This window comes from Gambusia affinis, linkage group LG21 (genome assembly GCF_019740435.1).
Source record: "Gambusia affinis linkage group LG21, SWU_Gaff_1.0, whole genome shotgun sequence".
NCBI lineage: Eukaryota > Metazoa > Chordata > Actinopteri > Cyprinodontiformes > Poeciliidae > Gambusia > Gambusia affinis.
In genome coordinates, this window is record NC_057888.1 from 3532098 (window position 1) to 3546874 (window position 14777).

Genomic DNA, 14777 nt, shown 5'->3' on the forward strand with positions numbered 1-14777 from the left:
AAAACCAACTGTTAAAGCCACACTGATAATTCAGCAGTTCTTTTTCTCTTTAGAATGAGTCACTCCAATACACACTTTATTAAATTTCATTTCAGATTAAGAAGAATTTGTAGGTGTTATTTACAATTGTCATTATCACAATCAATACCAATAATAGTAACAGGTTTTCTTGTTTTGTTATGAATTGATTTGTAACAATTTTGTCCATGTAGTACAATTTATTTGCTGGCTCTTTTGCGTAGAATGATGAACAGATACATGAATATTATAACATGGTTTTAAGCAATATAATTTATCAAATTGAAATAAGGGATCAGATTAAATAAGTGTTCACTTCTGTCTACTCCTTTTCAAACAGGAAAGTACCAAACATATGAAACCCACATTCAGTTTCCTCTAATCTGGAACAAACTGCAAAAACGCTGAAGCACTGAGTTCCTTTAAATTACTGCTAACACACCATTTACTGAGAGTTGTCTTTAATTAATAATTGGAACGTCATTAATTTTAATCTGTATTTAAACTTTCCAATACTTTCATTTATTATGCCACTGCAATGTTTTGTTTGTTTTACGTTATCATGTAAAGCACTTTGAACTGCCTGTTTCCTTGATATGGCACTTTTAAAAAAAACAAAGGTTTCAAAGCGTGTTACAAGACAAAACAAGGATTTTAGTGACTAATGATGTGACGAAGATGATCTGATTTCCTGCTGCCAAAAACCGAACAGCTGTCAGATTTTTAGAGAATGATTGAATTGTACAGGGACATACACTTGAAGTAACTGATTTGAAAATGTGTAGGTTTTTTTTTAAAACGTACAGTTTGGTGTCATCTGCATAGAAATGAACACTATTGTTCTTAGTAAAGGAACCAAGTCATACAAACACGATGCACCCACAGAAAACAATTACAAAAAATAGAACAAAGTGTTTGTTTAAAATGTAAATTGAAAGTGAAAATTCAAATATCTATTAATATTTAGATATTATGCAATTAAACTGTCATATCAACCGAGATAGTTCAAAGCTTTCTCCTGGCCATGCTTTGAAACACTTTAGCTTTTCATTTATTTTTATGTGATGTACACAGATTCCCACATGCATGTCAAAATGCCATGCAGAGTCAATCTGCAGTTGCCCTTTATTGTCAAGCTCTGCCCCTTATAATGGCGGCTTCTCAGGAAAAGCAACATGTCTTAGAGATCACTGTGAGCATACTCCTATACAATGACATTTCAGTCGGTGCTCATGTCATTTTGATACATGCACCCTGTTGTGCATCATCCTTTGTCTTCTTCTGTTTTTTTTATGTTTTATTCTGCTTATGAAAAAAGTTTTCTTCTTTACCTGCAGTTTTTAGATGAAATATGCCAAGACAAGCTTAAGTAAAGGAAATCATGACATGCATCAGAACCCTCTCATTAAGATGTCATTGAAAATGCTGACTTTTAGCCATTCTATGGGTGAGGAATTGCTGCAACATTGACAGGTCTGCGGCTCGGTGTGTGGTGGCCGGTAATTGACAGTGAAAATAAAGGCACCGTTTTTCCCCACAGAGACAAGTTTTCTTGCTAATTAGAGCATGTATCCATGAGAACTGCCTGGCGTAGAAGTAATCTATCACAGGGCACATAATTACAGCACTTACTTTTATGCTTGAGAGTGAAAGCACTATAATTTATCATTGAGCAGTTAAAAACTAATGCAGGTGAGCAGTGGGGGAAAAGAATATAGGCTGCTAAGTGCCACCAAGATATTGGTATTTATGAAAAGAAAGCCATTACCAATTGGTGTTTGTGAAAAGGAAGCTGTTAGCACTGCATGTTATGACTGAGTGTGATGTGAGGCAACCCTGCATTACCCTTATTCTTTATTTTAATAAGGTGTTATTAGTCTGCAGTCAGGTACAAAATTAGCCATTTTAATACAAATTTTCTTTCGTTCAGGTAATGAGATCGAGAAGTCACTGACTGCAGCCCTGAAGCACGCTGCAACTCCACGCCTCACTCATTCACACAACTCATCGCCAGCAGCCGTTTTCCCCCCGTAACTCAGTTCTCAACAAGGACTTCAACTCGGGAACCTGAGCCTCACAAATCGCCAATGCTTACAAGGAACTGCCTGCTGCTGTTCCTGTGGATTCTTGTCAACGAGGGTTCTGGCTTTTCCTCACACAAACCTTCATCCCCACTGGGACGGAGCAGGAGTGGGCGAGAGCGCGCCAGGAGCTCGGTGGGCTCGACGAGGAATGGAGCGGCTGGGTTTCAGCGCGTCAAGAGGGGCTGGGTGTGGAACCAGTTCTTTGTCCTGGAGGAGTACATGGGCTCAGACCCGCAGTACGTGGGCAAGGTAAGAAAAAAAAAAAAAAAAGTCTTTTTGCACCAGTAATTTATGGTACAGGAGAAGTCATAAATCAAGCAGGAAGGAGTTGGGGAGCAATTGAATCAAGGGGTAAATGGAGGGAGCAAAGGAATGTTAGGAGATATAATGGGATAAAGGAGGGTAAAAAAGAAAAACACTAATGATAGAGAAACTATCAGGTGAGAAACATTAGAAATGGTCTAAATACATAGATTTTGATGCTAAATAAACCTAGAAATTGTGCTTTTAAGTAGGGGTGGGAGATTTCAAAATATCTTGAAAGCTTTAAGTTATCAAGATATTTTGTGGTTCTATTGTGATAAACTGAACTATTCTTTTGGTAACTGTATGGTTGTGAAGGGATGAAAAGCAATCCATACCAATTGTAATATTCTACCTTAACATACCAGCCACATAAAAAATGTGTGATTTGTTTCACTAAACTGCACATAATCCACTTCTTGACGCTCTCATTGAACAAACAGTGGAAACAAGAAGTAAAACATACAATCCTGACAATACGGACTGTTTGGGGGGTTTTAAACGTCATTAACTAGAATTTATTGTGACAACAAAAATCAAAGTTCTTCACGATAAATAAGAAAAGATGCGATAAATGTCCACCCCTATACGGCACCGTGGCAAACTCTTCTTAAGACTTGAACTTTTTCCACATTTGATTTGTAGTTTAAAAGTGGACAGTTTTCTTCCAAGTTTGGCTTTTGGACCTTCTAATTGCCCCTCTGGGGAAAATTTTAAACTGAACTGACGCTCAGAGGTCTGTTTGAGAACACACGGCATCAGGAAGACAAAAACACAGCAGTCAGGTCAGAGAAGTTCAAACCAGGACATGAAATGTTGTAAAGCTTAGTTAAAGTGTTGTGCATGACCACATTTAAGTAAAACTGTTTGCGATTGGACGTCGCTTTAAAGAACTTTAACCTAAAAGTTGCTGGCTTTGACATGATGAACAAGAAGTAAGAAAAGCTCAAAATTGTGCCATTTAAAAGAGTGAATAAAAGATTTAATCTGTAATGTTTAGAAGAATAAACATTGCTACGTTACACATTAAACAAATGCAACAAGCTGCTTCTGTGCATTGTTATTTAACCATTACTTTCAAGTCTTGTTCAATATAAACTGAAAACTCAGACACAGTCACAGCAAACTAATATGTTAAAGCTTTTTTTATGCATTCATTTTCTTGAGCCGATCCTCATGTTTGCAGCTTTAGGTGTGAGGAAAAAAAAGAAGAAGATTTTCTGAACTTGCATAACCCTTAGTGCTTTAAAAAGAAGATTGTGATTACAACATAGTCTTTTTATTTTCTAATTAAGAAAACTTTAAAATATATGAAAAGTAGCAGCTGTTTGAGAAATTTGGCCTCAAGAAAGAAGAGACAAAAGAATCCACAGAAAATTAGGAATTGTGTAAAAAATAAAATATAGAAAAATCCGCATACAGTATGAAGACCTAATGGACATGGTAACTAGTGAATAATTTGACTTCTGCATATAAAAAGTCAAAATACAATGAATGAAGGGGAACCAGATCCTGTTACAGCTGTGAATTTATTTCAGTGTTAATGTGGTGAACCATGAAAAGAATATTCATACTTGTCTGGATAAATTGAATTTACAGCTAGTTACCTTGAACAACTGTAAATCTACCAAGTTATGGCATCCATTTAAACTGACAACCTGTGCCAAAAGGCTTTTAATTAAAGTAGCAGCAAAGAGGTTTCAGAGATCCTCAACTGAGGCGTTCAAATTACCAGGCATTTCATAAGGACTCTACAAAGTTGACCTTGATGGAAAATTTTAAACATAATACTAGTGGTGGGAGAAAAAACATAAAAAAAATCCCACTTAAAGTTTGCCGTGGGCCTAATAAGGGAGAAGTTTAGATCAAAATATAATGATGTGCTAGAATGGTCCACTCCCAGGCCCGGTTGGACTGGGCAATCGGGATTCGCTTTCCATTTAATCTGACTGAGCTTCAACTAGTTTGATCCAGTTGTTCCAGAGGCGAACAACTGGATGAGACAAACTCCAAAAGACTGTCAACTGTAATTTCAGTGAAAGATGGGTCCAAAAAATATGAACTCCTGGAGACAAATGCTCATCATGAATTTTAAACTATTATTTTTAAAAATGGGTAGAAAAAGCCCAGTTAATTTTCACTTCACAGATGTACATCACTTTATGCTGGTCTATGAGAACCTATAATGCAAAATTCACAATTTGCACATTTTTTAGATGCTTCCATTTGGGTTTCTGCTGCTTCTAAAAAAGGTCAATTGTTTTTGGTGTCTGGCAAATAAGCATTTTCATAAACCTCCCAGTTCTTAAGTTACAATTGGGACCTAGGAACCCAAGTGAAGCTGAAGGACGTTTGGTCAGCTGGTTTTACCACTGTATGCGCTGTACAATGGCTGTTGGAAGAGACAAGTGTTTTTTATTGTTGACTTACCATCCAGAAACAAGTTTTTATATTCTTGTTGGTTGTGCAGGATCCTCTGTTAATGCTTTTCAAATACGGTTGTATAGTTATACATCTGTTCTTAGTTATTTTCATACAGAGTGAAAATGATGAGTTGGGGGCGTGGCCAGCAGCAGGTTATTTGGATTTAAAGTGACAAGACGCCCTAAATCAGCTCAGGCTAGACAGAACTGAGCAGACTGAAATCTTGTTATCCAAGATTGAGTTTGGGCAAAAATGTAATGAACATGTTTTGTTTATAGTTCATAGACCTATCCTGATCTGTTCAAGAAAGTACAATGGGTCACCTTTAAGGTTTTCCAGATGTAATGTGATTAAATAGTTCTGCAAGGCACTGTTGTACAGCCTACCAATATATCCTAAAGGTTACTGCTTCAAGTTGCCCCATTTAATTTACCCCATGAAGCTTCACTACCGTTATCTTTTAAATCTTCTGTGGAGAAATTGTCTCTGCGCCTACAGACGAGACAAAGAAATCCATACATGCTTATGCTCCTGTGCCACAACCTTTCTATGCCACTGTATCCAGACGCACACGGCATCAAAGCCGAGAGAGAATCGATGGTGTGGTGGAAATAACTTTAAATTATGGTCCTTGCAAAGCTGTAAGAACATCATACTTATGAACCGGGGAAGGGTGCCAAAAGCAATAAAAAGGTAGAAGAGACTGCAGCAGCCTGAACAAAATGCATCCCATCAGACCCACTTGTTTTGGTCCCCTCTAAAACCTTGGCCATCACTCTTTTTAGCAGGATTTCTTATTCACTGCTGTGGCTTAGGACATTCGTAAGCAAACTCTGTGGGGGTTTACAGCTAAAGTTGTAATTTGGCAGTCCTGGCTTACACAGGATAATAGTAAGACTGACTTATCTGCCCCAGTGCCACTGCAATCAGCCTTGACAAGCCGTGCTGTTTGTGCAAGTCTCTGAGGCTAAAGCAGGGAGAGAGGCAGAGGCTGATGTCTGTTGCACTTCTAAGTCCTTAATCCTGGACCGCTGCACTGCTTCAAAATAATTGACTGATTCTTCCACATATGACCAGCATTTAGAGATGCTCCGATCTTGTTGGAACAGTCTTAATAAAGAGGATTTTAGCTCATAATAATTGTAGTGATGGCATATTAATAAGTTCAAAACTGGCTGTCTGAATCAAGTGCCAACAGACTTTAGATAAGGTGCCAGAAATGCACCGTCAGGGACACAGAGTTATCCTTGACGCTAACAATAACAAAAGATGAGGACCGTTTCACCTACTCAGGAGTATATCTACGTTCCACATACTCTGAGAAGTTGACATGTTTAATTTCCAAGTCAGAGAGAGAAAAAATAGAATATATATGTAGATATTTCAGCATTTTTTTTTAAAAGTTTTCTTAAAGCTGCAGTAATTTAAAAAAATATATATGTTCTTACATATTTGTTAAAACTGTCATTATATTGTGACAGTGTAGTATGAGAGATTATTTGTTAATAAATAAATAAATAAGCACCTCTCAGTGCTACTGTTGCATTCTTTAGATTACATGCTGGTCCTGGTCAAAAACCACCAATCAGAGACAGGAGGAGGGTCTTACCGCTGTCAATCACACTTGTGTATGCGTTGTTCAATGTTCTAATGGTGGAGAAAGAACTTACAGTTACAGAAAAACTGTTCCATCAATTTTGGCTATGCTAACTAGCCTTAGCATTCTTGACTGCTTTGCTATTGTAGCATAGCAGAGAGCAAGGAGGAGGAGGTGAGCAGCGTGTACACAAGAATGATTGAAAACCCTTCTTCTACCTCTGAGTGAGGTGTGTATTTCTGGAGTTAGTACAGAGGGAAGGCAGATGAGTTTGATGTTTACACATTTTATCTACCTCATATTTCACTATCACAACATAGTGACAGTAACAAACATTTTTATCCTGCAGCTGTAAATGGATAAAAAAGTAAATATTAGTGTATTAATGTAGCAAAGATACATATTACCATCTAAAGATAAACAAAGCTATGATGAACCAATAGCTTCATCACTTATGAGGTAATAAACTTGATTTATTCCATAAATCAAGTATATAGCATAAACTTGATGCTTTATGTTATATAAAGACAATGAGGAGAAATATCTACTTGATGCAAGTTCTTAGCTGCTCATAATATTTTGACAGAATATTCATTCAGAAATGCTGAACGTTTCCTTTCAGTGATTCTAATTCGGGATTCAACCTTGAAAAGTAAGAAGTTCAAAACTAAAGTTAAAAATCCAATATCTCTGCTGCTATGTTCATCACTTATACTTTATTGTTTTTATCTCTAATTTCATCACAACACTGTTCAATATTTGTTAATGATTTGTTGCTAGAGTGGAGACAAATGCATTCCTCTATGCTTTTAATCACAAATAATAGATTATAGTGGCTTAGCTTAACAGTCACCTTGCAATATCAAACAGATGCAGACACAGAGAGACAGAGATGCATATTTAGATGACCACAAAAGTTAGTCTTCAAACTTTGAAGTTATTGCTAACTCCAGCCTCTAAATTTAAAACAGTTGCTGAATTTATAAAATGTGCCACATTGGCTAATAACCTTTTAATTTGCACATTTGTGGGTTTTTATCTCTTCCACCTACATAATATTACCATTTAAAATATTGTGTCAACATGTTCACTGACCGATCAGCTTATATGACCAATAATAGTTGGCTTGGTGAGCAAGGTTAATTAGCTTAGCAGCAGAGTTTCCAACTTGATTTGCCCAGGAAGTGAAAGCCCAATATAGCATCCAACTGCACAAAGCTGTGTCTCAAGTTTTTAACTAGGCATGAATCACTATTTTCCAATAATTGATGCAAAATAATGCAGAGCAAATTTTGTCACTGAACATCTCAGATTAGTGTCTTCATTTTAAAAATAGCAAATGAAATTCAGTGCACTCAGAAACTGGGTTTTATTTGAAACCAAATTCGATAAGAAATAGCAAATCCAGTCATATCACAAACTTAAAAAAAAAAAGAAAAAAAAAAAAAAAAAAGGTTGATGTGAGTTGTATTTAGTGGGCATGTTTTTGGTTCAAAGTTGATTTATGGTGTTTGTGCAGGACCTTATCTGCTGCTGAATTACCACACCAGGATGCCAAATGTAGGACTTGGACGAAAGACTTTGAATACTGCTGTATCACAAAACTGTAAAGTCACAGGAAATGGTTCTGAATGTTGTTCAAACTTATGAGAAGTTAATCAGCTAATACCTTTTTGCCATGGCTACACAACTTTCTAAAGGTTAAACAAGAGCAGCACAAATCTTTCAAGATGCACATCATCCAAAGCCAGAGGGAATATTGTTCCAAACACATAATTATAAAAAAAAGATTAATCTATAAAAAGGAATAAATCAGAACTATTAATAGAGCCACTTCAACCTCCTGAGCTTGGAAGAAGCAGTATTGTGTAAAATTGTGTAAAACTCTTTTTTTTTAGCTTTATATAATGTTGTAATGTCATTTCCTCATTGCTTTGAAGCTTTCATGCATGGTTGAGAAATACTTCAATCTTTATGGGAACCATTAAACTGTGCAAAACACCTGTGTGGACCAAGCTCCGCCTTCGAGACCCAGCTCCTCCTCTTAGCTGCAGTTTCTAAGCTTCTTAGCTTCCACCTCACACAGCAGCCATCCCTCTGACTCCTCCATTCAGCTCCTTCAGACTAGCCCGCAGCAATTAGTAAATACCTGGTGGATCTGCTGAGCTCATTATCCGTGTCGTGGTTTGAGTTTTTCTGTGCGTTTATTTCGAGTTTGTGAGTTTTCTGAGTCTCCGTGTTGTCCTGTCTCCCCTTGATTGCTCCCAGGTGTTTCTTGTTTCTGTGATTACCCTCTGTGCATTCACATTCACATTCTGAATGTGTTGCTTGTTCCTCGTTGGGTCCTAGTTCTATGCATCGTTTACGTCCAGCTGTCCATTCGTAAACCCTGTTGTTACCAGTGCTGAGCCTTTGCCTTCCGCTCCGCTGTGCTGCCAGGATTTTGGACTTTGTGTTTTTTTTTGTTATTAAAATCCTTTCAAACTTCAACCTGGGTCTGCTGCAGTTTTCTCACATCACCACAGCACGACAATCTGAGCTACTTCTCAGTGAAATACTAGTATAAATGTTGTTAAAAAGTTAATAGGAGTGATGTTGTGATTACTTCCTGAAGGTTGAATGTCAGAAAGAGTTTTAAAATTTCAAGATGTTGAATTACAATAATAATAAAGTCATTTTTGATTTGTCGTATTTTTATAACTGCAGGTAACAGTTACTTTATTGTGCTATAGAAATGCACTATGTGGCTGGAAAATACATAATACTGGCCCTTTAAGAGATGCGGTAAATGGAAGCAGTTTATAAACATCAGGTCCATTCAGTGACCTACATGGTGTGGGGTAAGAGTGACACATTAAATTTGCTCTCCGCTCAGTGGCAGATGTGCCTCTCTGGACCGATTGAAGTAGTAATTTCTGTATCTGACTGCAGCCTCTAAAAGGAGGGAGAAGATCAGTTGAGGAGAAAGTAGAGAGAGTTACTGCAGACTAGAGAAGCTATACTTGGAGCATTTGGGAGTCGGGGTGGGAGCTAGCTGAAGAGTCCCAGTTTATGTGTATGATGTAAGAGAAACTTTGTGGCAGATGATGATATTGCCAGAGGAGTTCATACTTCAGGGATGTGTGACTGAATCAGCCGTCGACCCAGCCTCATAAGCTTGGCAACACTTTAACAATTGTGTATGTAGAAAGTATTACCCTCTGACCCGCTTTCCAGCCAGACACACACGCAGGCTGTAATGATCCAAGTGACATGAGTGTATATTACTCCTTTCATGCCATTACGGTTCATTATTTTGAATGTTTAAATCTTTTGGCACTCAGCCTAAAGAGGATAGCTGCGGTGGAGATTGATGGGAAATTTGGGGCAAGAGAATCACATGGAGCAAAGATCCCACTGGCTGCAAGTCAAGCAGAGGGATTCAGCTGCAGAGGGCTTTTTTTTTTTTTTCACCCACATGTGCGCTGACCATGCAGCCATCAGATGTCCACCGAAAGGATTTCCACGGTTTTTCTTCTTCTTTTGTTTACTTTCCCTTGAACAAGTGCCAGACACATTGAAAAAAAAAACCATTTTTATGGAATCTGAATGCAGATTGATACAACTTTAGACTTTAATTTAATTTATATTCAGAGGGCAAATGCACAGCAAATGTAATGTTGAAGCATTTTACAAAACAAGTACAATGCATATCTAGAATCCAAACTACAGTAAACCTTCGGTTTTCGCAGAGGTTAGGGACCCTGACCGCGTGTGACTAGATAAAATTCACAAATACATGAGAATCTCTATTAAAAACACCTTCAACTGCCTATTTTAGTAGATCAAAAATCAAATGCATCTCAATATGCTTTATGAAACCATCTCATTATTTCCACTATTGGAGGGACGTCTGTGTCAAGGAAAATGAATGTCAATGCCAACCAATAGTGCGTCAAGTAGCATTGAAGTCAGTTTTTCTAGTTTCCCAGGTGACATTTTCTTTAGAATATTATAGATATACAATATGAAAAAGTATATTTTTCTCCAGGCTGAATGCGCACTGGACCCTGGAATTACCAGTGTAACTTCAGCCAGAGTTCTGAAATCGGGGAACATCTCTCACATTGAAGTGATCAGAAGTCAACTGGACTCTCTGAACAAGGGAGGATGCACTCCTCCTGCACCAGACCAGCTCCAAAAGGTCCATAACTCTCAACGGACCGTCGGCTCCCGGATAGCGAGACGCTTTTGGCTTTGAGTTTAAAATGACTTTTGATTGATTGGTTACCTCTGCAATGTTATACACGCATAAAATTGAAAATATCTGCACTAAGTACTCCAATATTTAAATTGTAATTGTCAAAATTGTGGATGGCCTTGAGATTTTTCCAATCAATATGTAAAAATAAACTGTGAAAGATGGAAGATAATCCATTAAAGCAGCTCCTGGTTCCACCACTGGTCAGCCTTGAGTGACTCTCACTGGATAATCCTCCTACTACTGGAGTTTTGTAGCCTTGACAAAACCTGACGTTTTTCCAACTTTCATGCACAGACCCACCACTGGATGGGAAAGATAGTTATTCCAGAACTTATTAGTTCTAATGTATATGTTTCCATTTTCCTTGTTGCATGTAAACGTTCTCGGAGAAGCCAAAAACCATGTCAGGCAAGAAATTCCCCATTTTGTCACTTCCCTCAACCATTTCTAATGTTCCAATGTTTCAAAATCCACATAAAAAAAAAACCTTGAATGAAACATGGCCATTGTTCGATGTAGAGATGGTTGATAGACATTACCACATCACCAAACATATGAGCACAAATGAGAGTGAAATGTGAAGCCATCTGTCTGTCAGCAGGAGCTTAACCCAAACTGGGTCACCAACAGGTCAATGGTCCCAAACAGACAAAATTCTTCAGCACAACAACAAGTCTGAAGCTGCTGCACTGGCCCAGTCAAAGCACAGATGTTAATTTGATTGCTAAGTAGCTGCATAGACACAAATATCTCACATTACTCATAAATTCAAACACTGTTGGAAAGAACAGTGGGCCACAGTTTAACAGTAATGATGCGGGTGACTAATAAAGTCGGACAGAAGAGGATTAGTAACAATAACAGCTGCTAGAAGTGGTCCTATAAGCTACTGATTATTGTTGCTGATTGTACATTTAGAGTTGATGCTATTATTAAGAGTGCCAGAATTTAAATATTCTGATATTTGGCATAAAAAAAAAAACTAAAAACAAAAAAAAAAAAAAAAAACTTGATTTCCATGTGCAACAGTGCAAATTATACACATTCTTAGAGCATTCCATTAAATGCATCACTGCCAACTGTAATTAGAAAAGCTAAATAAGCACTAATTAGTGCTAGCCACAGAAACATAATTCAAGCTGCTAACTGGGTGGTAATTTTGTCAGTTCTGACGGCAGGCTAAATGAAAGACTTGTAGTGGAGAAGGAGAGAGGTGGAGGGTGAAGTGATGAGGACACACACTGTACTGGTGTCTTGGTCCAACTGGTCTGCCTGCAACTTGTGCCAAACAGAACAAGTGCCTGTTTGTGGGAACAGCAGATGTTTGGCAACAGTTGGATCAAATCTACTCGCCTTACTGGTTTCTTCCCACTAAGAAATGTCAAAACATTCATTTGGGTTTTTAGACCAAACAGAACCATTTTAGGAGGCAACAAAATGGAACTATCGCCAAACTGCAAACAGGATTTTCAGTGCTGCTCCAGTCCACTTCTTAACCACGTCCTTGTGCATGACTGTAGCATTTATATGCAAGAAAATAAATTTGATTTTAGTGGATTTTGTCTATTTTATGGAAATAAAAAACACCAATGCCACTTCTAATTCTTTCAAATCAAATGAGGTTGCAAGGTATTTTATAAATGTTTGATTTTTGACTCGACGATAAAGTCATAAATACAAAAAAGCATTAATGTGTGGTATTTGTTTTTTTTATTATTTCACATGAAAATAATGAAGTAAGTATTTTTTTTATTTGATTGTGACTTTCAATTAAACTGAACAAAACACAAAGACTTTTATAAACGTTTGACTTTTGATTTTAGAATCAAGTCAGATACAAAAAGCACTGATGTTGTATTTTTTTATTCTCAAATGAAAATTAAAATGTTTTTTTTGATGTTTCAAAAACTGAACAAAAGATAAATGGACCAGGGAAAACCCAACTGTAGTGTTGGACATTGGTAAACAGAAAGAAAAGTACATTTCTGTCAAAAAAAAAAATAATCACTTTGCCTTGGGGGGGGGAACAACATAAAAAAAAAAAAACCTTGGATTTGAGAAGTTTCAAATTTGCTTAAAAAAAAAATAAACAAATAAGGAATGTCAGAAATATCCAAGTTTATTGGAAAAGCCAAAAACCACCTCAAGCAAGCATAAAGCCACATGGAATTTCTTAATCTATAAAAGTTTTGTAAACAGTCTGTTCTTCCTTCAAAGCATTAGTATGTTTTTCAAGTCAATTTTCAACTTTTAGAAATGGAAAATTTCAGGTTTTTTCTAGAGGTTTTTTCGTGGCAGAAATTGCCCCCCTCCCCCCCTATAATAACCATAATAACATAATAACCATATAATAGCCATAATAACCTGATGTAAAAAGCATTATGGTTGGATTTATTTAGGCATTTCATAATAAAGTGGACTTTACAAGAATACATAAATTGGACCTGTGTTTGTGCTAAGAAAAAAAAATGCACTGATGCATGAATCTTTATTTGCACTTTTTTACAACCTGGAGGTTGTAAAGTAGAAAAGTAAAAGGTAAAGCTTAAAGGAGTAGGAGAACTTTTCAAAAGGTGTAATATAATCTCGGGTCCTATTTTTAATAATTGAAAGTAAATAAAACCTATTAGTAAATGTCGTGTCCTCCAAGTTGGTAATTTATTGTTATATTATTCTAAAATGTGAAAATTAAGAAATAAGTTGCGAAAAAGAAGGTGAAACCTGCAGCTGTAACTTTCGAGTATCTTCGTATTTATCCGGTTTCATTTATAAAATCTTAGATTCTGCGACACTTTTGAAACCACACAAGATGACAAACACCTTGTGCCCCCAGTCATCCCATCTTTTCTAAAAACTGCAGGGCAGTGATTTCCATTTTCTTCCTCTTCTGAATGTAGGTCGAAGTCTGGCTGCTATAAATCCACAATGAAAGCTGTGCTATGAAGAAGAATCGTCTCATCTTTTATCTCCTTTGAAAACATATCAATACACCTCAAAAAGTCGATAGAGTCCTGCTCCAGCAGTGAGGTGGGAGGGCTCAGTTTTATTACAACTTCCAAGTTAATGTCCAAATTTATGTTGATGCATTTTAAATCTATTCTGAAAACACTGCGCTCGTCTTCTGACTGCGTGCATCTGCTTCTTTTTTAAGTGTATACAGTATTAATCCAGGACGGGGTTTTATAAATTTAGAAAACTAAACATAAGGGGAAAACAGATTATTGTTATAATACACTACCTGTTCTTTTTTGGATTAATGAGTGCCAGCAAAGTTTCTTTTGTTCTGCAGCATATGTAGAAATAAATGCCAAGTCTGCATTCCTGCAGATCCTGGTGGCTTGGTACTACTGCAAACTAAAGAGTCTATTTTTTTTCCTGAAGCTTTCATATTATTTAATACATGCAACCTCATTTGAATACAGAAACAGTGGAAGTCTGCAGTGAGGAAACTAATGTATTCACATTTGTCTTGCATGGATCAAAATGTATGCAAAATAAATCCAAACAGTGTAATATTTAAATAAAACTCATTTACAGCACACATCCAGATGCAATAATATAAAGAAATGTGCTGAACTTAATCAGAAGCACAAACAGCATCTCTGCATAGTTTTCTTTCTGGTTTACATCAGAGTGTATGGGTTCACTACACAGTGATTCATCCATGGCTCCAAAATAAACCCAGTGCAAGAAGAACCAGAACAGATTCTCTTCTGGTCTCAAACCAGTTCATTTTTTACTCCTCATAAAGATTCTTTTACCACTTTGAAGACTGGTGTAAGAAAAATGTACTCAAAGTAGAAATACATGAATACCACGGCTTTACAGAGTACACACAAAGTGTAAAACTGATTGCTTTTAATTAAAAGTTATTCCAACAGCTCCTCATTTGGATTTTGACATTAAAATGAAACTTTTGTCGTTCAGTACTTTATATAGCAGCACAGATATAAAAAGTTGGTATTAAGTGGACTAACTGGTCGGCTATCTTAGACAAGCTGCAAATAACTTGCCAATTTTAGCTTGCAGTCTTCCAGTGTCAGGTGGCTGTCCTTTAGTTTCCACACTGACTGTCCATGGGTTTTTAATGCCAGGATATATCCCCCAA

General features: G+C 36.9%; 1 protein-coding gene across 2 annotated transcripts in view; it reads left to right on the plus strand.

The window, feature by feature from the left end:
* The window catches only part of LOC122824190 (cadherin-12-like), a 147498-nt gene that overhangs the window by 45952 nt on the left and 86769 nt on the right, over window positions 1-14777 (plus strand). For both annotated transcript variants that reach the window (XM_044104486.1, XM_044104487.1), the window contains exon 2: window positions 1949-2351. In XM_044104486.1, coding sequence (XP_043960421.1) covers window positions 2106-2351 — 246 coding nt within the window. In that variant the 5' untranslated portion in view covers window positions 1949-2105. The remainder of the gene's footprint in view (window positions 1-1948; window positions 2352-14777) is intronic.